Source organism: Euwallacea similis, chromosome 15 (genome assembly GCF_039881205.1).
Source record: "Euwallacea similis isolate ESF13 chromosome 15, ESF131.1, whole genome shotgun sequence".
Classification (NCBI taxonomy): Eukaryota; Metazoa; Arthropoda; class Insecta; order Coleoptera; family Curculionidae; genus Euwallacea; species Euwallacea similis.
In genome coordinates, this window is record NC_089623.1 from 644192 (window position 1) to 671522 (window position 27331).

The 27331-nt window shown below is 34.2% G+C and overlaps 2 protein-coding genes across 11 annotated transcripts in view; one reads left to right on the forward strand and one right to left on the reverse strand.

The window, feature by feature from the left end:
* Nucleotides 1–26150, forward strand: part of LOC136413888 (uncharacterized) — a 148456-nt gene extending 122306 nt beyond the window's left edge. For all 4 annotated transcript variants that reach the window (XR_010752504.1, XR_010752503.1, XR_010752505.1 and 1 more), the window contains one exon: nucleotides 26138–26150. The gene's annotated coding sequence lies outside the window, so the exon portion shown is untranslated. The remainder of the gene's footprint in view (nucleotides 1–26137) is intronic.
* On the reverse strand, nucleotides 611–27069 carry Slik (Sterile20-like kinase). Of its 7 annotated transcripts, none has more exons than XM_066397619.1 (29): nucleotides 26903–27069; nucleotides 20355–20671; nucleotides 20141–20299; nucleotides 19879–20083; nucleotides 15571–15701; nucleotides 15403–15518; nucleotides 15119–15326; nucleotides 14871–14917; nucleotides 14342–14384; nucleotides 13583–13661; nucleotides 13443–13525; nucleotides 13290–13388; nucleotides 12903–13236; nucleotides 9587–9758; nucleotides 9388–9526; nucleotides 8955–9335; nucleotides 8377–8503; nucleotides 7431–7566; nucleotides 7234–7367; nucleotides 6964–7183; nucleotides 6747–6908; nucleotides 6555–6687; nucleotides 6199–6413; nucleotides 6045–6143; nucleotides 5764–5986; nucleotides 5025–5107; nucleotides 4750–4906; nucleotides 3923–4265; nucleotides 2260–2396 (listed from the first exon to the last, which is right to left on the reverse strand). In XM_066397619.1, the coding sequence occupies exons 2-28, from the start codon at nucleotides 20511–20513 to the stop codon at nucleotides 3957–3959; spliced, it is 4353 nt and encodes a 1450-aa protein (XP_066253716.1). In that variant the 5' UTR covers nucleotides 20514–20671; nucleotides 26903–27069; the 3' UTR covers nucleotides 2260–2396; nucleotides 3923–3956. The 7 variants fall into 7 exon arrangements, with proteins under 7 accessions (XP_066253718.1, XP_066253719.1, XP_066253716.1 ...); XM_066397618.1 differs by having other exon boundaries at nucleotides 26863–27069; XM_066397616.1 differs by having other exon boundaries at nucleotides 26803–27069.
* Between the last annotated feature and the right edge of the window lie 262 nt (nucleotides 27070–27331).

A 27331-nucleotide genomic window follows, 5' to 3' on the forward strand; every position in this document is an offset into this window, starting at 1 on the left:
AAAAATTTGTTAGTTATAGGTGCGCTAGAAGAAAAGTCGAAGTTGTGTTTATTTTTGCTGAAGCTGGTTGAAAAAAAAACAAACAAAAAAACGTTATTATTACACCACTAGAGGATTTAGGAATGCGACCTCGAATTACAGAAGTTTGCACAATAATTATCCCATAAACCTTCATTAATGTAAGGCACGAAATTGCTGCCAGGTTACATTTTTGTCAGGAGGAAAATGATGTCCGTTTTGGACATTTAATTTAATCGATTTCCACTAACAAGTTTCTTTACTGCTTATATACTATTACATTGAATTTGTATTGCATTTTTACGACAGTTATTTTTTTCTATTTATAGATCTATTTCTCAAAAATGAATTGATACATTTTAAATCGCATTAAACCATTAAATGTGTTACTGAAACACCTTTAATTTGAGGTGTTACTCGACTCATGTTTCAATTTTAAAAAATCAGTCTCTACCTAAGAAAATAACAATTTGTTAAAAAGTTAAGCGGCGAGGGGGGGATTTAGAGCCTCGTCATATGTAAGATGATCTAATCTGATATATCCGTGTTTTCTCAGTCTCGATAGGTGAAAATATTTGAATAAAACGCCAAATTTGAACATTATTTTATGCAGTTTTATTTCAATAATAATATTAACATAAAAATAAAATAATACATTAACTGTACATTCCATATGATACAGGACACCGTGATATCTATTCTGATATAAAAGAACTTACAAGAATAAAACACTCTGTATATGTATATCACACTGTCCCCTAGACTTAATTAGTTGCTTTTGAACCACTCTACAGGGTTTTGTAATTCAGAATTATCATATTACTTGTTGAGTTTTCTATTTACACTTACAAACGTATTATATTCGTTCTAGAAAAACTAAAGTCAAAAACACTTTCAAGTATAGGGTAAGCAAATTTCTTTATACTTATATAGGAGATACGAATAGAGCACTCTCGATATCTTTTTTGATATAAACCTAGTGGAGTGATCAAAAACTGTCCTTTGTCTTTTTTGGAGCTGCAATCAAAATCCAATATGGACTATATTCGACAAATCCCCTAGCGTGAAAAGAAGTGTCTTAATAATATAGCAATTATAGTTATATATCTAACGTAATAATTAAATGACAAGGGTCGGTCGAAAATAGCCCAACTCGAATTTTCGCTTCTACTTCGAAAACAAAAAACGATCCAAAATGTTTAATTACTCCACTATACTTTTCTTCAAAAAATACATTAATCATCAGTCTAGTCATTATCCTATATCTCTTATGATTATGGAGATTTCCTATATAAACGACGAAATTTGTTTACCCTGTTATATGGATATGCATGCGCATTAAGAATGGTTTGAATTAAAGTCTTTGAAGACTAGCAAAGGATTGGGTTTAAAGAAATAAATATGGGGTATAATGATTATTATTATTATTAAGTGCCGCAAAAATCAAATTATTTTAAGGGAATTTTGCAAAAATATCAAAATATTTCAATGAATAACATTAAAGATTTTAGCATAATCTTCCAAAATGATGTTTAAATTTTTAGGAGTGGTAGAAAATTGAAAAATAAGGCAACTTATGCCTGAATTATAAACTATTTACATCGGATGTTAATAATGTATCACTGTAACTTTGATGTGAAACAATGAAAAGATACAGCGATACCCGAACTAACCTTCAAAAAATTATAGATTTTCGCAGTGGCTCTGAGAGCCCACTGAGGTGGGCTGTTATGACAAATTATACTCTATTTGAACAAATTGGTGCCGCTGACAAATTTACACCCTATTTGAACTAAGTATTTAAAAACAAAGTTGCAATGAAAAAAAGGGAAAAAAATTCTGAAACTTTAACACCAATATATATCCTCTGATATATTAAAGAGAAATAAATGCAGAATATTCAGGTATTTCAGACACAAGCGACCAAGAAAGCTACTTGAAGTTAGTAAACACTGACCGCAGCTTTTTATTCTTAACATATCATAAGTGAAGTTTTAGCCCCAACACAAAGACTTTTCGTACGTAATTAAAGCCTTGATTTTAGTTATAATCTAAAAAAAAAGTGTCAGCTTCTCCAGAGCAAAAGACAACAATTCTTACGACAAATCCTAATATTTCTCAGACAAAGTTTCTGTTTGGCCAGTGCGGAAAAACTCCAAATAATATTAAGCAACATAATGTACAATATAAACAGGGTTTAAAGTTCGCTAACCTTCGGAGACAGAACTGAGACTGCTCCTGGTCAAACTAAAACCGAGTCGACTACACGAATCCGCGTTTAAGTCAGTTAAGTCCGACGGTAATACTAAGGGTGTATTCATGGGGCCGTAGACCCTTTCCTGTTCCTCCAGCTGTTGGGCGAAGGTTTCTTCTAATTTCTGAAAAAGTGAGAAAAATATACTTATTCTGTCTAAAAAAAGGAGTTTCTGAGGAGTACAATAACAAAAATATGGATATGTCAACACAAAAACTAGAATATTGGCAATTTTGATTGAAGAACTGAAATGGAGTTCTAAAAGAAGTACTAACAACAATCAAAAAGAATGATAAAATTCTGAATGAATTAGTCAAAATTGCCATAAAATGTTGGGGTGAGTATGGGTTGTTCAGTTTATTAGAACATTTTGTAATGACGTTACCATCAGTATTTTTCAAGTTAAATGCATTTTTACGCCTCTTATTTTGATATATTTTCATTTGAAGTTCAAAATATCCTTTACGAAAACTAATACCGTAAAGAGACAAGTCCCTTTACAGCTCATTACCGACGTTATCTGTTACTCGGGGGAAAAAACTTTATATAAAGTAAAAAAATGGACTTCAATCCATTGACGTAATATGAAAGTTTTAAGAAGAACTCAGCATTTTCGTAATCTCAAAATTGTGACAACTGCTATCCTTTTGAAGTATGTACGCCCCCGATTTGAACAAGTATTCGAAAATGGAAATGTCCTCTGTAAAAATCTAAATTTAACATTTTTTCAGCTCAAGCTAGGGACGTGCTAGTGGAATTTCTAAAATGTATTGTTGACATTTTGTAAATATCAAACTTATCACCAATTAAAGTTAAAATATCTTGAATAAAAAAATTGGTTCTTACAGAGGGACGCTCCGGCCTCCTTAAAAGCAATTGCAAATATAATTTTTGAAAAATCCGTTAACGAAACTGAGGCAACACTAAAACTTCGAGTCAAGTAAAAATAACTGTCATACTAATATTAAATTGAACATCTCATACTTACATGGAAAAAACGAAATCAGCCATAAAAATGCTAAAAACATTAAAAACAACGAAAATAGCGAACCAAAACTTCACAAAGTTAGGACGAGGACAAGAGCACAAAGAACGGAAAATTAATCTGAATCTAAAGTGTTGAACTGCAATGAAACAAAAAAATCCAACCTAAACCTTAATCAGGACACCAAAACCAAGGATCTAATGGACAGAAAAAACCGATTCAGAGTTTATTATTTTCTTGGACTTCGCCTTAAACCAAAATTAGAAAATCAATTAAGTTTCTTATGAAATCAAATGAGTGATTTTTTACTAGAAATTAAGTTGAGTTGGAATTTTTAATGTTTTTACAGATGTATCGTGCATATAAAAAAGCAATATTATGTAAAAAGATGAAGTGATACTACAAAATGGAAGAAGGCAAGTAAATATGCTTTACAGAAAAAAAAGGTACATAAAATTGTGCATAAATAATCACAAAATCAATTACATTCTACTGAGTGATCACAAATCAAGTTGCTATTCAAGAAGACTGCTTTATCTTTATACATATGTATTTATTTGTTGTATATTGCTTTTGTTACACTCACTATACCTTTCCGAAACAGCTATAAATTCCAATTATTGCCCAAAATATCAATAAACTCTTTCGAAAAATCCCTAAAATACCTCAAAACTCTAACTTATCGCCAAAATGCCTTCATCAAGCCGCGGAATCATCGCTTTGGTCTATTTTGAAACTCCTTCTCTCGATAATATTGCGCTCCATCTTACTGCCTCCTGTATCTGCCGCTGCGGCATTAAAAATTCCTGTACTCCATGTCCTGTGGTGTCCCCAAGAAGACTGCTTTCGACCCAAATAAGGACTTGATGGTACCGAAGAAGCCTGCATTGGTTCCTCCTGCTTTTCTTCAAAATCTGCACTGCTGCCTGGTTCGGGAATAGTAAGACGAGGCAGGTATTGAACATATTTGCACGAGGCGGCTTCGCGATGCAGCTGTTCTTCGATTTTCTGGATGATTTGTGGAATGTAGTTTACACGGATTTTTGCGAAAAATAACGGTTCGAACACACATAAAATGTAAAAGGCGTCAAACATTGAAAGAAATTAAGTAAAAGGGTGCTATATACAACAATAGTGACAATTTTCAGGCTATCAGTATAGACTCTATACAGCGCCTCAAAAAAGTGTGAAAACATTCATATATTTATTTAAATAATACGTTCTTGTCGAAACTCGAACACGGAGAAATATAAAGGTATATTTACATACAAAAAAAGAGCGAAAAAGAGATTAAGGTACATTTTGATGAAACTCATATTTATATTGATTGATACATGTCAGAGATGATCATGATGTCACAACTTTAACATGTGTCAATAAAAATAAACGCCCGTATCATCAAATTATGTCATTAAATGTAAATCTTGTGGTGTTTTTTGAACTAAACACTCCATATTTAGAAGATAAAGCGAGGCATAACATTTGTACTCACCTGTTTCCTGGGTTTCAAGTGAGCCCTCCATTCTCTGAGCTCGGTCGTAAACTGCTCCTCCCGCTGTTTCAACTTCAGAGTTTCGTGTTCTAGCAACATTTTCTTCTTCTCGTTTTGAAGCTGCTCTAATTCTTTAATCGTTGTCTCGCTCATCGCCCTGAGGTAATGTATTTTACAGTGTTAATAGAAATGATTTATTGCTGCCGATTTGGTCTTTTTTATCAGAAAATGTGAATTTAATAGGAATATAAGGTAGATAAGTATCTTTTTCGCACCTTAGCTCTTCGAGCTGCCTCTGATGTTTCAGTTCAAACCGTTGTTGCTCAGCTTGGTACCGTTTCTTCTCTTTTTCTTGAAACTGAAATTATGGTATAAATTAGTCATAATAATCTTTTGTCTGGGACTAAATATGGGCATGGTCATAAGCCCGGCCGTACAATAGAGATGCATGAAACATAAGACGTGCAACATGAAACCTATTGTGTAAATCGACTGAATTTGCAGATATCATAAAAAAATATCGGCAACCCGAACAAGGTACACAAATGCTGGTCTGGAACATTTCACTAGACAGTATTACTCTGCATGTCTCTCGTGCGTCTATTGTGTGTGATCGGAGTAATAAGAGTTTACAACCACCAATGTTATTTTTCTAAATAATCTTTTCCTAATCAAACCATTCAAAAAAAACTATTCTAACTTTCAATACCGCTACATTTTCTGATAAGCTTAAGATATCTCATAAATCTCCAATTTTCAAATCTGGTAAGTGCTATCATAGATCTTCATGTAAAAAATGTCCTAAATGAGTTTAGACATGGCTTTCATAAGAATGTTCCGTACCAGCAATTTAGTTAATTTTGTAAGTTTCGCAACGAAAGCCATGCCCAGTAGGAAACAAGTAGACGTTGTTAACACAGATTTTGCAAAAGAATTTCACAAAATAAATAATATGAAATGGATCAGTCACCTCTTCCACTGCAATCACACATAATTATCATACGACAAACTTACCTCTTTAAATCTGTTTTTCTCGATTTCCGGCTCCGAAGCACCTGAAATCGATATCCTCATTGATTCTCTGAACATGGCCTCTCTGGCTTTCATCTCATTGCGAATCCGTTTGGGTAGAGTGCGCTTTTCAGCAGTTTGTTTCTTAAGTAACTCTTCCTCTTTTCTCACTGAACGCCTCTTGATTTGATCCTTTTCTTTTTCGTGTCGCGTCAGCATTTGATGCCTAATCGTACAACAAAAAAAGCAATAGCAAACATTAGAAGCGGTCTAAATTTATTTACCTTTGTAGCATAAATATATCTTTAATTTGCCGCTTCATTAATTGATATTTCTCATGGATGTGTCGCTCTTCAACTTCCCATAGAGCTGCCTCCCTAGTCCTGAAAATATACATTATCTGAAGGAATTATTATTCATTTTATAACGTATAAATACCTAGTAAGTTGTTGTTTTTGCTGTAAAAATTGCCGTTCCATCAAAGCAATCTTTTCCCTGTGCGAATCGCTCAATCGTCTTAACGAACTTTCATGACTTTCGTTTAGTTTCTCCAGGAATGCTTTTTCCCTCTCTGAATGATCCAAATCCATTTTATCTTTCCGCATTTTAAACTCCTGCTTTCGCCTCTCTTTCGGTAACAAGTCCACCTCGGCCTGAAACGAAAAGCTGCACTATACAGAACGAACCAAATCGAATGTAACTATGATAATAGAACTAATTTTGCTAATGTCAAATATTATTGTGTCATTTTACAATCAGATGAAATTAGCACAATATACAATATAATTTCCTACTTTGAGAAGTCTCAATTCCTGCTTCAAGCCTTCTCTGAATAGCTTAAGTTCTCTTTCTTGTTCGGCGCGTATTTTTTTTGAGGTACCCCGTAAGTCTGCGTCTTGTTGCGCTTCAGCTCTCTCAATTTGCAGTCTGTAATAAAAAAACGTAATCATAACAAACTTTGACTTAAAATTAGCTTGTTAAATTACCTTTGTTGTCTACTTAATAATTCTAAATCGTTTTCATAAGTCCTCTCCAAATTTTGCCTCTCCTGGTCAAATTTACGCTCCTGTTGCTCTAGCGCGAGGCTTTCCTTAGTGGCCAAATCCTGAAACTGCTTTTGCTCTTGTTTTTGGAGCAATTTCAGCTCACTAAAATCACGAGGGTAACAAGGAAATTCCCGGTTGTAACATATATATGTATTACCGAAGTTCTTGTTTCCTATTAAATAACGGATCCCATTCAGGATTATCCTCGTCCCCGTATATAACTTTGCTGGTCGTGGTTGTAATCATAACTCCATCTATAATAAACTTGCGCGTTCGTTTTCGAGTTTTCCTATTCAATATGGCAGCGGTTTGTGACTGAGTTTTGGGCGGCTTCCTTAAAACTACACTCTGCTCCTCCACTTCATCGTCGTTTTTCACTAAAAACATTATTATAGTTAAAACTTTATGGTTATTAATCCAAAAATACCTGAATCCTTTTCATTACTACCCCTACTTTCATGACTGGCTATGGATATGCTTTCGACGTCGGATTTATTGACTGATATAGGCCTCCTAGGGTGAGAATCCGTACTTCGAACTGATCCACAATCGCTATGAGACCTGGCACAGAAATAATGCATTTTTGTAATATTGGTAACCTATTATAGTAACAATAGTGTTTACCTATCGCTAGTTGCCGATTCGTAATTATCGGAATATATTTTGCCATTCAAGGCATTTCGCCTGTAATTGTCTTCACCATTTGATGAGTATACTATTCTGCCGTTCATTTTGTAGTTGTCCAAAATAATGGAGGTGCCTAAAAGTGAAGTTAATTAGAAACCGACAAAGAAGTCGCGAGTGACATGGCTTGTATATATGTACAATGTACTATACTCGGGAGCCTTGCAAGTTCTGGAGAGCCTGGAAATGTATAAACATTTCTAGGCTCTCTCGAAAGACCTATGCCTGTAGAAAGAACATGATTTTTGCTAGGATACAATCATCTATCATGGCTGGTTCTTCTGTATTCTGCTAAACTGTTTGTAAAGTAACTTACAGACAAGGGTAACCATCAGTGAAAATAACCCTATTCATTGTTGATCTGAGTCAAATCCGTAATGAACTGTCTTTACTTCTACTACTGGTTAACCTTTAACCTCAGTTTGTCACTGCCAAGGACGTTTTCAATTATTGGGATGTAAGAAAGAGCAGGAAAAAAATTACTACTATTACCATGACAGTTGTAGTAATTTTATAATGAACTAGAATAATAACAGACGCATTCAGGTTTTAACACAAATTTTGGATTGACCAAAAACAAGCAAGTTAAGAGAAAGGTGGTCGCCTAAACCACTTTCAAAGGAATTGGTCATTATGACATCCGTGACTCATTTTCATCATCATAATCGTTCTTAAGTTAAGCCATTAAGGCCCATTTTAAAAAATTAGAATTCCTATAATTAATAGAAACTTTGTGAATTGATTTAAGTTAGGGAAATGCAATTTTTAGGGATTAAAGAAAACTTTTGCTTCCAGCCTTCTTTAGATTGAAACCTCTGTTTTTGAAGCTAAATATTACGTTAAACTTCTGCAGTCACATAATAAACAAGGAAGAAAAGCAACTCACCTCTAGTTTCATCCCCATAATCACTCTTTGTACTGCCCGATTTGCCCGAACTAGTATTGGACAAATCACTAGTTGAACTCCGGAAAGTTTCGGCTCCGGACTTGTCGATTATGTATGACGTCGAATCCTTGAAACAAAAAAAAACACAATTGCAACATTGCTATTACCCAGTTTGAAATGTGGCAAATGCGAAAGCTGTGTTGCGGGATCTAAATCTAACCTGCAATAGCAACGCAGCGATATTCGTTTAGCATTATTGTGGAAAATTCCAGAGATTAAACGGAGAAAATTATTTTCATTTATTTTATCCAAATTGTTATAAGATTGAATTGAATCTTACGAATTTTCCAATAGGTATATCACATCAGTTTTGCTTTATGTTTCCTTAAATCGGAAAACTTCTGTTAAAGTTGACAACATCGCTATTTCTTAGGTTCAAATTTGAAAATCAATGTCCTGAGTTTACCGAACTGTTTTTTTTTAACTTATAAATAAATCTGTATTGTCGGTTTTAGAGCTAATCTGACATGCCTACAACTAAATACCTAAACATTCTAGCTCAAATCTTAAGAACCTACCTTAACCTGCACCTTCTCCTGATCGATTTTAACAACCGACACATGACTAGTATCCAGCAACCTAGAATTATCTTCTGAAACATCCAAACCCGAATCGTTGATAACGTAACTTGAGTCCGTTATCAACACTTCACTCTCGTCCAGTTTTTTTCCATTTTTCGGTGGTTTATCCCGGAACTCGCTTGGGGGAGGATATTCCAGGGAGTCCAAGGACGGACAAAAATCATCATCTGAGGAGGACTCGATGTGGGTTTTGTTAGTTTCATTAGCAACAATCACCACTTCGCTTGAACTGTGATTGCTTGGGGAGGCAGAAGATGTCCGGGATCCCATATGGGAGTTATCGATGATTATTGGAGGGTGTGTTGTGACCACTGTGATCTAAAGAGAATTCTCCTTCATACGCATGTCTTTATGTGCGTATTAAATATACCTGATTTATATTTGAAGCTAGGCTGTTGGACATATCGGGTAAGTCTGAATTAATAGTAATAGTAGATGTATTTTTGTTTCTCTCGCTTTGAGGGGTTGATAGAATTACAAAGTTCATGCTATCCTCTGGTGTAGTGCCGCTAAAAAACATTGCAATGTTCCATATTTTTAGGACATAATCAACTTTAACCTGAACTCACTTGGAACTATTTACAGTAACGATATTATCGCCGATATTTTCGATCACAGGAATCCTGGCTTGTTCTTGAGACAGTCTTTTACCTAACTGGCTTTCAAGGGCCCGCTTTACTTGGGCAATATTGGAAGATCTACTTGCGTCGTCTGTGAAGTCTTTGCCTGATTTCGATTTAACTAAAAGAATTTTAAATGACAAATATTTTAAATAAAGGCCTAAGAGTAAATTGTCAACGAAAATATACCGTATCAACCACGAAAATGTACTGAAAATTCTTCAACTGTACAGAAAAACAATAAATATTTAAAAGCATAAAACTTCCCACCCCTATTACCTCGACACGGAATAGATTTTTTTAAATCGCCGAAACACATGATTTTCTTATCGAGGAAAAACAATTTTTATGTAGAACTCACTGAGCCCTTTTCTGCCCTCTACCCCGCAGAGCCACCCTCTCAAACACCTTAAATGATAAAGGGGGTTAAAGGATACATCACTTTAAAAAGTTTTTCATTCTCTACATTTTGGTACATCATTTGTTACATTCGACTATTGCATTGTCAAGTTGGGCGTCTTTGACTATTCTAAACTCATTTTTCCTATTAGTATTTTGATAACATTAAAACTAATATATTTTTTTGAATTCAAATATGTCGTATAATTAGGAAATTCAATCATCAATTTCAATCAATCAATTTCTAGCCTATTGACCTATTGTTTGTCGAGATGACCATCAAAAGAAAGAATGTATTAATCACTGAAGCAAGTGTTGATCAATGTAATAAATTTCCTCGGTCTTCGAAAAGAAACATACAGAATATAAATTTTGATATTATCTTGCTTCGAATGTGCTCGATTGAAAAAGGGTAAAACTCGCACTTTTTCGAATTTATTTGCCATTTCCGGGAACATCGTTTTGTTTGTGTTTGGGTCTTCGAAGCTGCACGGTCGCTGAGTAGCATACTTGGAAGAAACTTAAATTGAATCGAAAAATTTGGACGATCGAAAAGAAAAAAGCCATAGCCGGACATGAGACTGGGCGGTATAGTGCGTGCTGTGTAGAAAATAAATAGTAATTGAAATCTTTCTTTTTAATGACTGAGGAATGACAGTTTTAGTTTACAGGATTCCAAATGGATCATAATTCCAGAAGGTTTACTTGTGGTAAATAATCGGCGTTTGATCATTGTATCTAATTTAGCCTCGTTTAATTTTATTTGTTGTGTTGGTGACCACTCCAAGTGATTTTTGTCACTGTTTATATGTCCTTCCCCAAGCATAAACACGCTGTATATTATTTCGTTTCGCGTATCATTTCGATGGTTAAACCGATGAGCTGTACAATGACAAAAAAAGGGAGAATTACTTGAATGCCATCACATTGTTATCATTCGTCCCATGACTCGTATCTTGCAAAAAGCAGATTGTAAAGTTTTTTGTACGTTTTCGTACCGTTATCGATTCTTGGATGATTCAGCCGAGTGGTAGCACGATAAACAAGATATTCGAAATACGAAATAAACTAATCATCGGATTAGCACAAAACGAAAATAGTTTGGCAATATATTTTTTTTATTTCCAAGATACAGCATCATTGTGGTCCCTAATCTTTGCGATGTTTTGGAACGGAAAATAAATGTCCGAAAAAAGTGCCTTTCCAAAACTCCACGACTTAAATGGTGATATCTGTAGCGTCTTCGCTTATTTATCCCTTGCTACGAGATATCCAGGTGGTTGTAAATTTTAAATAATACGCACTGCTTCGATAATCCCTTACCTACTGCCTGGAACCGCGGATTGCTACCATTGATCCAATGAATCTTGCATTCCACGGCACACAATAGCAAACTGTTTATTCGCACTCTTAAAGTTCATACACTACACTATCCACAGTCAACGTAGCTCCAAGATTTTTAATTGTAATTTAGTAAATTAAATTCATTGTTCTTGTGTTTCAAGTGTCAACTGTATGCGTCTCTGATTTGCGCCGAAATTATTTGTCAAATTTGGCTCTTCCGGAACCAACTCTAGGGGTTAATAAGATGTTTTAAGTACATGATAATGTGAATATATAAATGTTATTAATAAAAATTATGAATTCTGGACAATTTGGTGGAGAAGATATCGTCCCTGCAAAATCGCGACACGATGCTTATGGCTATTGTCCGTAAGATAATCAAATTTATTAAACCACATACATGCATATATTATCCAGCCCTCCAAGTTCTTATGTTTTAACAAACTGAGACAAAATGTTAAGGTTGGCAGTGGCTTTATCTTTCTTATATATGTATATCAATTATGAACATGAAGTATGAAATTGTAAATTGATATTGTTCTCGAAAGACCTCATACTTCTTTTTCGATCAAGTTTTCTTTGTAATAAGAAATTTATTTTTTATTCCGTCAGGATATGCTACATAATAAAACTATTGCCGTAAATTCGCAACTTTTCTCCAATTTTACTAAATCTGGAAACATCGCATGTATCGTTTCTAAGGCCGATCAGTTGTACCTTTACAAAAGGCAGGTTTTAATTTTTTTGTAGGTTTTCGTATTGATATCACTTCGTAAATGACTCACTTGAATGTTAGCGTGCCGATGGACAAAATGTTTGCAATGCGCGCTGCGCTCACGTTTTCTTTTGTTCTAAAGACTCGTGAAGTACGCTGTTACTATATCCGTGTCTTAGTGAGTGAAAGTGAGTGGCATTTAAGTGTCATTTTATGAGTGAAATTGAATGTTACTGATGTGATTCCGGCCCACGCTTTTGGTACTCGGGTGTGAGTTTTGATTGTTGTTTTTTGTGCTTGACAGTTGAAGTACTGTCAGATCAATGAGAACGACATAATTAGAATTTTAGTTGAAAGTCAAAATTATTTACAATTTTGGCTCTTATGGAAAGTACTTAGAACCATCTTTGGACGTGGCCGAAGAATGATATCGCAACTTGAACTGTTTCCAAGTTTTTAAAACATTTTATTCAGGAATTAAAATTGAATGGTCTTTGTGTTTCAAGTTTCAACTCTAACTGTTTGGAAGACATTTTTTTGATCTGTTAAAATTCAGCGGATGAGACAATAAGTCAACGTTGATAGTGTGGTTTTTTCTTCATTATATATATGCTTAAATGTGACAAACGTCAAAGAATACGTGAGCATGTTAGAAAATATCAGTAAATATTGGATCAGTCAATCACTGTAGTTGAAGCAATAATCAAAAAAAGTTTAAATTAGCAAAGTTTAGCTTAGCAACTAGCAAAACCAAAGCCTATGATTTAAATTTCTTCGAGGTGCTAAATTTTCTCTTTCACTGCTTACCTTCAAAGCTGGAAGTTGGCGGTAAAGGTATGTCTGCGACCCTAATCGGCGCTCGTTCCATCTCAGGGGGCGTGTCCGGAGGTGTAACAGGTGACGAGGGTGGCGTCGGGAGTGAAACACTACTGGGTAAAATGGGTGGCGGTGGGGGAACCGGCATTTCACCTTCTTTTCTTGGTAGACTCGGAGGTTTCGCCACGCTCTTAGTACCTTGGGATGGGTTATTTACAGGCTGCACTCCAGCAGTCGGTTGAGGTTCTTTAATTTCAACATAATTTAATTGGGCGGTAACAATTGGTTGCACAGGAGGAGGAGGAGCTGGACCCTTGTCTTTTTCCTAATTTATATTTTTTATGTAAATATATTACATGAAAGGGTCGAAAATCATACTTGTGAGTGTTGAGATTGCAATGGGGGAGGTGGAGGCGCGGGACCTTTCTCGTGTGATGTCCGTCGCATGATTTGTTCTTCTTTTTTCTCCGCAGACGGCTGCAAAATTTTCAAAATAAACCAATTTTTATTTAGAACTAACAACCTACTTACAATCTTCTTTTCGGCAGGCTCCGCGGAAGGTGTTCGAACTGGCACTTTCTTGTCATCTTTTTCGGAGATGGGCGACGGAGATTCTTTTTAAAGGGAAACCAAAATTGACAAAACTGCGAAAAATGAGGGATTTGAATTACCTTTACGCTCAGGCTCACTGCTGTGCACTGAAGTCGCGTCTTCCTCGATGTCCAGAGGCACTTGAGACGCTCGGTTGTCCTATAAAAGTTGTTGATAGTTATGGTCTAAAACGGATTGATAACGTACACTACAGGGATGTACGTTGGCAAAAGTTTAATATGGAAAGATTAAAATAAAATCATACAAATGAAATAACGAAACCTATGACCAAACTGCATCCATTTTAATCCAATCATCAAGTGACTGACCTAAACCGTTCTTATAAGTAAAATCAACTAAGAACAAGCTACAACGTCACACACTTAGACACACATTTAGCAGTTTTGTCTCCATTGAATTGTTTTTCCACATATATTAGAAGAATAGACATCGGTCACTTTGCCAGTTTGATGACGATAGTGACGGTGTGATTATATATTTGTGTTACTTACTCAACTCCACAAAGAATTTTATTATCATAATGTCATGATTTTGGTTATAATGCATTTCAGTTCAGCTAATGTTAAGAACTTTGTTTACAAATTTTCATTGATCTACGATCTAATTGTAGAATTGACATACAGGTATCAAATATACTCAACACACATTTTCGCACGAGAAACAAGAAAAAAATCTACATTTTCCTTGTTGACAAGCATGAATATTTCATAACTTAAATGCACATTCAGAAATAAAAAAGTAACAAATAAGCTGCAGTAAAATGTGTAGTAAGTAAAAAGGAAAAGGTTTTTGAATCACCTATGAACAATGAACCTTACCTGTTTTGCGCGAATAGGGAGTGCAGTGGTACCAGAAGAGCAGCATGCATAACAAATAAAGCCGTAATAACATCCATGTTAAGCTTTGTACAATGGTAATAATTTTGTTTTAATTATCAGATGTTCGTTATAAAAAATATATACTATATATCTTATATAATATTATATGTATATGTACAAGGTATCTTTGAACATAGTGCCATAAATTCAACCACATATTATCGATCTCAACGTGTAGAAAAAGACTTAAAAAGAACACAAAAAGTTAGAACAAAGTACAAAATTTAATAAATTTATCTCGAAACGTTTTGAAAATATTAATAAAAAAAAGCTTCAGAAACCAACCTTTTACACCCTATATATCGAAAACGAAGAGCCTTTCGATATATGTTTATATGAAATATTTTAGGAGCTAGAATATGTTGCTGAATTTATGGTACTATATTTAGATACACCTTGTATAATAGTATATATTCTATTTAGAGTTCACCTTGAGATGAATCTCGTTCACAAAAAATTTTAGGACTTACCAATCCGTTGATAAAGCTCTTTGCGTTTGCGCTGCTTCCTAGAGCGCTAAGCATGAAAATATGTACAAAGCAAACATTACCACCGCCTCGTAATTAAAATTTTAATCGGTTATTGTCTTTACACTGTACAAATATTTGCCTTCAACTCAACATATTCATATCAGTGATGAATCTTTATGGTTAATTGTACAACAGAGAAGCAACTTCATAACTACTTTATTATCATTAAGCAGAGTTTCTAACTTACCTCGGGATCGTCATCAGTCAATTCCTCCTCTACAACTTCAGCCTTATACTCTAATAACAAATCTATAATCGGTTTGCTATCTAGATCCCTATTAATAAAGGGATGTTTGAGGAGCTCGTCACAGGTGGGCCGCTTTTGCGGGTCTTTGATTAGGGATTTCAGCAGAAAATCGTTGAAGTCTTTGGACCATTTTGAAGGCTGTTCTAATCTAAATATGTAATAATAAACATAGAATTTATTAGGCTAGAAACATTTTTATGTTTCAAGCAAAAGAAAATGTTTACCTAGGGGGGTCGCTTTTTTGGATTTTCAATAAAACCCTCATTGGAGACATCTCGTGATTCGGAGGTTCGGTTTGGGCGAACTCGATAAGCGTAATGCCCATTGACCAAATGTCCACCTACGAAACATCATTATTTGAAACGCGAAATAACGGAATTGAAAATAACAACCTTGAAATCATAGGGATTGTCCCTGAATGTTTCGCAAAGCACTACTTCGGGAGCCATCCAGTAAGGAGTTCCAATGAAAGTGTCGTGCTTTTGGAGCGTGGATTTGTTTTTGGCTGAGACGCCAAAATCAGCTAGAATAGCAAAAAAATATTAATACATTGAGTGTTTTTTTTTTAAATATCTTGAATAGATAACTTTATAGTAAGAGTCTAGAGATGTGACCGGCAGTAGCGTTACCTGCTCATTCTTGTATTTCAACACAACTTTCTAGTTCTTAAGTTAGGTTATTCAGTTTCAATCAGATTTAATCAGAATACATGTCTTACTTTCTACCTGAGATTCCTTCAGTTAATCACTGCTGTTAATAAACTTGCTTGTAGCAGTCTCTACCGGAGACAAGAAATATTCAGAGGACTTAAATAATGTCCACATTTTGTGTAAAGAATTATTATCTTAGTTAATAAATAAGCAGTTTTTTCACCATATGGAAGGATTTATGAACTAACGACAACGATAAACTATTTAGAGATAGTAGGATAGATCTCATTAATATAAATGAGCCAAAAGTAGAAAAATTAGAATTAAGTTTGAATTGAATTATGGCTCTATAAAACTCTCGACAGAACATCAATAACGAATTATTTGGTTGACCCAATGACCTAAACTATACAAACTACTCTATACGTTGAAGAAATATTAGGGAATCACTTCAAAATTCGTCATAAAACATGTGACTCATTTAAATTCACGACATAAAATGATGTCATACCCGGTTTAACTCGTCTTACTTCAACTTCAGCGTACGTCGTTATTATTTACTCCTAATGGAACGTTTTGTGTTTTCTGTGTTATGATTAACCGAACCAGATAACCCGAAACTCAAATAGATTTAATACGTAATTAAGCCATACAACTGGCTTCATACGCACGAGAATTTATTTTCTTTATAAAAATTATTATTATTTCCTCATTGCTGTTGCACTAAAAATCAAATAGTGACAAGATAATACTCGATAAATCTTGGATTGCTGGTCACCTGGGTGGTACCATCAATCATCTGCAGTGCAATCACAATCCGTTCAGTACCTCCACCCGGTACCCAGCTAAGATTTTATTACCGCAATCCCAGATAAGAAAGCGACAAAACCTTAAAGGTTGCATAACCATAAGATGATACCAGTAGATTAACGACAGCATAACACTTAACAGGTGTTATGTGAACCGCCTTGAGTCGCCTCTAATGGAAATGCAAATACAAAACCTGATCGGAATTGGTGTTAAACACTCAGAATAACGTTTAATCAGCTTTCGGAGGAAATAAGATGATAAAATTTCACCTTGAAAGGTCTTTTCGAAAACAATTTCGGTTCCGTGGTAATCTCATTACGATAAAATTGAAAGCATTTATGAGGAAAATATGTGAGTTTTATGCAAATGCTCGACGGTTAGAAATGCTGTTGTTATTCACCTCTTTCAATTTATGCCGATTGCCTATGTCGCCTTGCCAGAGGCTGTGAGGGTAATAACATATACAACACATTCGCCTTCTTAGAAATTCTTTACTACATACTTCGCAACTTGTATACATTGTCATTGTGCAAGAACTTTATTAGTTTTATTGAGAATTTGCGGTGGACGATGCCACCTGATGGTTGAAGTGATCTTGACAATATGTATTGTGTGGAAGGTTTTGCAATTTCAAATCCGTAGAAGCCTTGAGATATGCCACAATTAAATGTCTTTATGTGTCTGTGACTCGCATATGCTCTTAAAAGAAACGGTAAAATCTGGGAGAAACAGCTGCTAAAAGAACTTTACGACGTATCTTTAAAACCATTGTATACATATCGAATACACAAAAAATTCCCCCAAGGTCGATTCAAATTTGGTTCAAATTAGGAGAATTAAATTGCAAAAAAAGCAATTTATCATATTATTTAAAGAAGCAGACTTGAGGATTTGTGTTGGGAGAATGTAACATAACATTTGCATTGGCACAATTAGAAATATATCTTAATTCTTTCAAGACCAATTCCGGTCAATGCAGATCGAGAGAAACTAACGTTAACCAACATTCTCTAAAAAATCCTAAAAATGTCCGTTTGTGGTTACCCGTTAGGTAATTTAAATAAGGAAGCACGCCGAACTTATCAAACTGACCATGACGAAATTTTAGGGGTTAACAATCCGTATTGCGCTTCTAAAACCTCAAATTTGTGTCTGCCTTCAAATCTGGAATAGATAGAAGTGTCTCTAAGGGATTATAAGGACTTTTAATCACAAACTCGTCTTTAGAAAATAATTCAGTCACGTTTGGATTATAAATTCGAACTATTCAGAAGCACTTAAAACGTACTCTTTTGCGCCAAAAACAATTTTAATTAAATTAACCTACTTTAAGAGCACCAACTTCCTAACGTAGTGCAAAAAATGCAGAATGTAGAGTTGGTAAAAACAAACTCAAATTAATTTGATTCAAAAACTCAGTAATCTGAACCTGTGAATATTAAAAAATGAAATTAATTTGAAAAATGAAAAAATATGCAATTTATCCTATAGAACAATTTCTATACCTCTAATAACAATGAAATTCGGAAATGAAATTTCCAATATACTTGTAAAATCTCAACTCCTCAGTGAAGACTATGAAATCCCCCAGACATCCACACTGTAAACCTGCCCTAAGACGCAGACTTAATGTGTGTAAACGGGGGCTTCACTAATGGCTAATTTAAAATCGACTAAAGAAGCCCTTGAACAGATGCATCGGCGCGATGTCTCCGGTTACATGTGAAATGGCGAAGAGTGGAACGAGGGAAAAGAGGACGGATCTGGTACGTGCTCTAAAGTATCATAATCGCACGAGCCGAGACTTCAAAAAATAAAAATCAAGAGTTAGAATTAGTTCGGGCAGGATGATCAGCCACTTCGAACAGACTTTATGGTTTCTTGACTCTGGTTGCTATTTTATATGCAAGGATGCTCGAGAATTAAAGAGAGAAAACTAATAATACTAAAGGCAACGTCGCGTTGCTGAATAGGGACAAATACTCTAAATTAAGGCCTTCAAAGTTAACGAATATTGATTACATCAATTTAATAAGGCTCAATTGTTTTCGGACCAACGACCACGTCCCACATTACATATTCTAATATTCTATACGCATTTACTATCTGGTAAATGGTAAATCACGAATTGGAGATATTTGAAACAGCCTGCAGCCCAGCCAGAGGTGATAGCGGCACTCCTATATCTACCTACACATGTTACAGGCAACAGGTAGGTTCGCATAAAGTAACAATGAATGGGTTCTAATCATAAACTGTTTAGACGGTGAATCACGGAAGATACTACGAAGTAACCTATATGTGGGTGGATCAATGATTTGATCTATGCCGGACAGAAAGAGAAAGAGTGAATAACTCAGTTTATCATTAATCGGTTTAACTACTTGAACTAAATAACAAAGGAGCACGAAAAAAGCGTATCGGAGATTATTAACGGTGAGAGGGAAAGAGAGACGGACGATTATTAATTCTCTCTAAGAAAGCTCCGGCATATGGCTATAAATAGTTCCTCTAGCCGATTAAGTAACCAGTCAATAATAGTGGCACACGACATACATAGATAGCCGCCGGACATCAATAAAAACGCATTTTCTCTTGGAAAGTGCGTCGGGCCTTTTATTTGCATTTTGCCGGTAAATAGACATTTCAGATCTTGGCAGTAATAATAACTGCATTTACTATGAAATTTATTTTATCGCTTGAAAAAATTGCGCAGACAAAAAAACCAATGCAACTCTAAGCCTGATCAGATCAAATTCCTGGCAAGTTTATCAAGAAAACGTCCGTGGCAACGTCGAAAAACAGACAGCGTATTGGGTTTCGTGGTTTTCATGGAAATTATCTTCCAGGTTAAGATGCCAATACATTTATTTAGTGACCCTTGAAGATGTTAAATTCCCTGAAACGGATAAGGTTCGCAAAAAAGCCAAAATATCTGTCAAACATTCGCAGAGGATACTTTTTTTCTGTTAACATATTCGAAATTGTTGTACATATGTGGAATACGTATTAGGAAAAGTTGCCATTTTCCGATTACTTCATATCCGGAAACTAAGCAAAATTCATTAGAAATCTTAAATGTGCTTTATAAAAGACTGTTTCTTTTCCATTTTAATTAACCGAGTAGCTTTCGCCGTTTAGGAGACTGAGGATTCACTCCAAATTAGTCGATACGTGCCAAAAACACTATTTCAACTCACATCTCTAGTAACTCAATAAATGAACAAAAAAAGCGCTTACCGATCTTCACTCCTCCTGCCATGGTGAGCAACACATTCCCAGCCTTAAGATCCCTATGTATAACATGACTCTTATGCAAAAACTGCAACCCTTGACACATGCTTTGGCAAACGTAGGCAATTTGCGGTTCTGTCAGGGGTTTTTCAAGTTCAGTCATAATACTATCCAAAGCACCCCCGTCACAGTATTCGATCAACAGCCAAAGCTGCAAGGAATTAATTTTAAAATATGGGAGAAATTGCCAATTACAGCGAGCTATTACTTGCTGTTCCTTTTGGAACGCTTCCAAAAGTTCTACAATATTAGGGTGTTTAATTTCAGTCAAAATATCGATTTCGATCATAAAATCCTGCATGTCATCTTCGCCATCCAGCCTGCACATTTTGGCAGCAGCCAACTGGCCATTGTGGCGGTGTTGGGCCTAAAAAGCTCGTGTAATTTGTTTTCTTGTTGGCAGATTTTCTAAATTAATATACCTTATAAACCTTGCCATAGGCGCCATCTCCCAATTCCCCAATCATGTCCCAGTATTCCTCTGGGTCCACATCCATCTTGACGTTGTTGTAAACTTTCTTCTTCTTAGCATCGTTACCGCCAAAATGCAACACTTTCTTAATGTTATTAAAAAACGACATTTTGACTGTCTGCTTTAGTTTTTTTTTTGTCACGGAAAACACTTGTGTCACGATTTTGAATCACTCTGATGATCGCTGCTGTGCAGGTTTTAACCGAATTTCCGGTGGCGTTTTCTCATTTTTCTTGCGTGTAGGGATTAGGGGCTTCTAATCAGAATCTGTGTAAAATTGGGAAACGATAAATTAGTTTGTACTTGAGGAATTTGGGTAGGGAAAATGTCGATGAAAATGATTAAGATTGGGAAACAGATTCGGAGAAAGATATAGTAGGATGATACCCAAAGCAGAAGGATATAGATAAAATAAATGATTTTTTATCTCTTGTAGATAAATACAAAATCAAAGATATAATCGAGGGAACCGCGGAGACATTTCAGGTTTTTCATTGATGATTAACGAAAATATACTATTAAACCTAGGGTTGCTAACCATCCAGAATTTTGCGAAAAGGCCCGAATTCAAAGATTTTTGTTCCGCGCCCCGATCAAGAACTTTCCCAGACGCTGTTTATCCCGTGTTTTAAACTGGATATTTCAATAAATATTTAATAACCTGAAATGCAACAAATCGGCAAAAGTATGTTAGGCCACCGACGCGATATTCACTATCCATAGACATCCCATTGTGTGATTGTACCCAAGTATGTATGTAGGTAGATAATTACCTCAACTTTCTTGGCTCGCCCCAATAGCTGAGGTTCGAACTGAATTCCACATCACAAAACTAATCGGCTATAGTTTTTACCTTCTCTACAGATACGTTGTTAGATAGGTGAAATACAGAAGGTGTTTCAAAATCTAGAAATTTAAAAATACCCTCTATCTACGACTGCCCATATTTATTTAACAAAAATCGGGTATTGTAAAAAAACGATTTTAATAACTGAAACATTCAGATTTTAAAAAATTGACACCCTACACAGGGTGTCCCATATTCGAGTCTCTTCGGACGACTTGTGACACCAATTGGAATGCGTTTAAGTCTGTCATGCGATCAATATTTGATATTTACTGAGCCATTCATTTTGACATAGGAGTTTCAATTTCTGCCATGAAACCGAAGTAAGCAGGGTGCACTAAAGCAGAATGTGAAAATATTGAGGTAATGTTTATCCTGACAATGAATATTTTTGATCTAGACGTTGCAAATCGGTAAATGTTACACGTGGTTGTTTTTCAATTATCAATGAGTAACCGATTCGTAAAGAAAACGGTCAGGTTCCTATTTGAAAAAAAAAGTTGATGATGGTATTGAAAAACCGAAATGTCCTATTTTCGAAAAACTATTTTCATATTACAGCGCGGGAAATAGTGCCTTAAGAAAGCGTTTTCCATTTTCAAGTTTCTTTGTAATTTAAGGCAGAAAACAATAAAATAGCAATTTTTGGTTTTTCTGGATATCTACGGAAATAATCGGAATTTTTTAAAAACTAAAAAGGTAAAGTACTCTTTTGACATGACACAACTTTCCCTCCATTTAACCGACCCGGCATCTCCTACTATTTCCGAAATCCCCATGTTGAGAGTCGAATATAGGGCACATTCTATATGAATTTTCAATTTGTTTGACCCAATTTTTTTAATGTAAAAAACCGTTTTTGAAGTTATCAAAATTGGTAACCTTAATTACATTATTACTGGAATTGCAATAATGGCTCTTCTTGAACTTTTAAAAACAGAAAACTATTTGGAAAACATGGGATTTTCATCTTTAATCTATATATTCCAAATCATATGAGTGTTGTAATATTATTAAGCTAACTTATATTATCAATTTTATTTTTCCACAAGTAATAAGCAACAAAATATCCGGAAAATTTTAAACATTTATCCTGCAAAAAGCTTGTCAAGACACTCCACAGGGAAAATTTTTGCTGACAGGTGATACATAACAAGGGCCCCAATAGTCGAAGAACAAACCCAGTTTAAACTAACCCGCTCGATGATTTGCGAATGACATTACAACCTGAAATGACTGCCCTAAAAGCTAGATACAGTGAAAATATATAAATACTCGCATTCTTACATAGTCAAGGTTAATTTCAGAGATAGCACTTGAATGCAAATACAGATTATGTCTTGATTTAATGTTTGCTTCTCATTTAAAATACATGGAACAGCTAGCAAAAAATTGAAATGCTGTTGAAAATTTGAAATTCAGAACTCAAGAAGTACGTTAAGAAATCTAAATGTTTCAAAAACTCAATATTGCAGCTTTGCAACATTATTATGGCCTACAGAAGAAATGACAGTAAAATGGTTGTTATAGAAAGAAACTAATTATACAACTAAAATGGAAACGTTTAAATACTACTTGGCCTAATATTATACAGCTAGGTAAAATCGAGATAGTTCTACCAAAAAATTCCTATTTCCTAAGTGTTATCTGGTGAGAAAAACTGATTTACTTAGGTGCGATTGTAGGACTTAAATGTGGATTATCTAAGCCTAAACTTGGTGAAAACCACGTCATCCCATTTTCTATGTTTACTGAGATACTAAATATTATTGAATTTTTGCCAATTTCCTAACTCGAACAAACCTAAAAATGTAATTTAATTGACCGAGGAAAACCGCATTCAGCAGACTCAGTAGTTGTTGGATTTCTGCCGAATGAATATCACCCTGAATATCGAGTTTCAATTACTTTTAATTGAGAGCTAATATCACTTTTTTGTAACTTTCGAGTAGGTGTCCAACAGCTATAAAATTGTTACCTCTACTGAATGTGGTCATACATTAATTTCTTAAGGGCATTTTATGCTTCTTATTAAATTAACCATTTATTTTCCATTACGCGTAATTAAATTAAGCAACCACTACTGTGTCTATATAATACTTCTATTTTTAAATTACTTTATTTGAAACATCTATCACGTTGCCACGTCTTCGGATTGTTAAAATCTACAAAGTACCAATCAAGTCCCAAAATACAGGTTGTAACATAAGTAGAGGTTTTTCTTTTAACACGACAGACCTTAAAAAAACTAAGCAATATTTTTATCCACCATTTTTTCGAAATCTTAAAAACAACCGAAATATGCGCCTATGAAACCTTTAATAAGTACCACATCTTTAGCTACTGCTCACTCCGCGGCTGGCTACAAAGGATATTCCAAATTGTCTCCATTGGTTTCATTTGCACAAATTGTCGTTCGCCTTATCCACAACTCTGTACATGCTGTTAGAGGAGATGATTTTCCTCTAATATCAACAATATATCCACCAATTCGTGATTCAAGTAATAATGGGCCATTGTCAATTTAATAGCATCAATAGTGATAGTTTATCAAAATAACACCTGGAGCTAAACTTCACGACTGATTTTTAAGCCGCATGGGTAAATTGCATAAAAACAGTAAACATTAAATGTTTTTTGCGTTTAAACAATAGCTGATTATTTTTTGTGAGACAGTTTATTTCTTTTACATCGAAGTTACTATTTTATGCAGGAATGGATTTAGATTTTATACAAACATTTATTAAAACTCATCTACACATATTTCGTTTTTTTTTTGAAATTTTGAAAAAATGTTAAGTATATAAAAAATTGCTTAATTTTTTGAGGTCTATATCATGTTAACAAGAAAACCTCTAGTTTACACCCTGTATACCCACAATCAGTAATTATATGATTATTAAGAAAGCCTTTTTTATATTTCTTCCTTAATATTATTATATGTAAATATTCAAATTTTAACAATTAAAATGGGTGAGGCAAACAATATAAAATACGATAAGAGGAAATGATACTTCGTTTCTGGGCGCTTAAACATTGCAATCAATAATCCAGAAAAATATTTATTAAGTGTACCAAAAAATATAAAAAGAAAAAATATTTGAAACAGTTAAGAGTTAATTACAATGTTGCAACTGGTGATTTTAAATAAAGAATTTCCACAATGCTTTATAAGACATATTGCAATACCTATATTTACATTATCAGATTTCCTGTAGATTTCTCAAGCATGTTCAAAATTTAATAGAAAATCTGAAGCAGTATACTAGTATGCTACTACCATTGTCTATCTCTCAGACTTGTTCTAAATCTAAATACAATATTTGGACTTGAAAGTGCATCTTTTCTACCACCATTCACTTAGAAGTTCAATTGTGAGATCTCATCCAGCACCACTCAAATGGGCAACATTTCTTGCGAGTTCACTTATTCATCGTTGTCATATATTTTATAATGAAACAAATCAACTTAAAATACAAATTGAGAAATTTGAAAATTTTTATTAAAGTTTATTTTAATCCACAAAAATTGTTCATGGCTACCACCAGTTGTTTCTCATTGAATTACAACATAAACTAATGACTTTAGATGTCTCCAGTACAGGAAAACCTTTACCTAACTCCATGGAGCCATAATTGAAACAGGTCTAATCAATCCAACTATCTTGATGAATTGCTGTTGAACATTAACTAATAATCAAACTAAAATTGGTTGGTGCCTCATTATGCATAAATAACATATAATTTATTTTTACCAATGGGATATGTTCTATAAGGGTAAATATATCATTCGAAGGAAGAACCTGACAGCACACTAGAGTATCTAACAATAATTATGTGATAGGTGGGTTAGATCTACATCCAAATGTACTAAATTCATAAGTTCACTAATTGGAATTTTGATATCCCTACTATTTTCTATGAAAGCATAAAATAGCAGTTATTATTAATGACAATGTTAAAAGAAAAAACTGGGTTTTTGATAAATTTAGAGCATTAGAGCAAAAACGTGTGACACCTTGATTTCAAGATGTAGTTTCAAGAAATAAGGGATACAAGTAGAAATCTAGTCCTAAAATAAGAATATATTCTTTATTTTTCTGGTGGCTTATTAATTTCTTCTTTTATATTTGTATATGACACCTCACACATAAGTATCGGTTAATGGAGTGATAAAATTGCTCTCTGTTCTCAGTTAAAACTAATGGAGAACAATCACTTTTTATCATGGACTCAGATGAGAGTCTTAGTAAAGGGTAAATGTTATTTTCAGTTAGTTTTAACTGACAATAGCCTGTAACTTCATTGTTACAACAACCACTACTCTTGTGTGAAGCATTTTTCCCAAACATAATAAAAGTTAAAATAAGAATGAAATTATTTCATGAAGAATATTATTTCATATGTGGCATTGCTTGTTTAACAGTTATTTGAAAATGGAGATATTTTGATCTTAGTTTAGAAGCATCACTGATTAGAGTAAATAAGTATTCCTTTAAACCTGACCAGAAAGAGTTAGTGAAACGTACTTTTTTTTAATCAATATTTCTAACTTTTTCTATTATTTACTTTAGACTATTCATTGCTATTTTATTGAACTGACTAGAGATCTTATGCATACTTGATCAAGGATTGTATTGATTGGATAGTGAATCATTCATGATGTGTCACTAGCTTTGACAAAATATTAGGAATTCATTCTAATATTAGTTGTTTTTTCAAGTTTTTGTATTGTCATGAAAATGGATATTGATGGATATGGAAAATGGAAACTGTCAAAAACATTTTTATGACAGCAATACTGTGATTAATTTCAATTCATATGTTAATGTGTGGTGTAAAAGTGTTTAAATAAATACTTACATAATGCTTTTTTGTATTGAACAGTTATAAAAAAAAATTTGCAAATCTTACTGTGAATATAAATAGTTGTCATATAACAGACCCCATAAAATGTCAAATTTTCAAATACAAGATCAATTTAATATATGGACAAATATTAGGTAATAAGCAAATTAAGAAGTAAATAATGTTAATTCATAGGTTAATCTATTTTCTAAATAATTAAAATTAGATTTACTTGTTAAAATTTTTAGGCATGTTTCAAATACTTGAATGAACACACGAATTCTGATAAGAAAATGAATAACAACAATAACAGTTAGCATTTAATTTTGTAATTAATACTGATCTTATATATTTCGGTATCTGTCTACTAGAAAACTTAATTTGTCATTGAGTAATTATCTATGTATTCAGTTTTAGCCACCTATTCTTATTCTATTGATGCTTATTTGAAGACTCTCTCTCAGTCGGAAATTTTATTTTTAGGCAAAACAGTTTTAGAAATATTTATGAGTCTGGAACACCAAAGCAGGATCCTGCTCTGTAGGTGTCAATTGGAACCATAACTTGCCATAAAGCAAAGTAAACAAATTAATGGATAAGTATCATAAATTAATTGTTGCAAGATTTGTTTGAAAGGCCGTTAGGGATAAAGGTGCAACTGGGGCCCCAAAACCAGAAAAACCATATTTGAGTTTAAAACAAACCGATGTCGCATGACGTGCAGTGAAAGGAAATGTCAGAGCTACAAGTTTATGGCCAACAACCTGCTCCTCGGCTGAATTTCTCGGGTTTTTCCACACTTACGATTTCAACACTTTTTCAGGTCACACGGAAAACTGTCCCGAAAACCTACACACTACAACTCGGACACCTGTACGTGTTTTTATCCGCCTTTTTGTATATTTTCATTTCACTGTAAGTAGCAGCCATGCCAATTTTTACCATTTCCTTGCCCCGCTTACCCCTCTTATACCACGCCTTCAGGTGACATGAGCAATGACGTGCGCGTGCGTATTGAATAAATTGAACAGTTTGAGCAATGGAGCAATTCTTGTTGCTCCGTCTGCATAATTGTTTACAGTCAAAGGATAAAAAAAACTTCTGAGAACGAAAAAATGTTTATTCATTGAAACCGTAACAGTTGTAACTAGACCTTCTTATAAATAAAGTCAAAAGAGTTACATAGTCCTAAATTAAATAATAAAAATCTATTTTTTACTTTGTCTACCTTGC

Excerpts from the sequence above, each read along its gene's own strand:
- Slik (XM_066397619.1), bottom strand. The coding sequence starts at position 20,513 with ATGTCGTTTTTTAATAACATTAAGAAAGTGTTGCATTTTGGCGGTAAC. Across the intron at positions 13,526-13,582 it reads CAGTGAGCCTGAGCGTAAAG|AATCTCCGTCGCCCATCTCC; the intron begins GTAATTCAAATC and ends CCCTTTAAAAAG. Across the intron at positions 6,909-6,963 it reads AATAGGAAACAAGAACTTCG|TGAGCTGAAATTGCTCCAAA; the intron begins GTAATACATATA and ends TCGTGATTTTAG.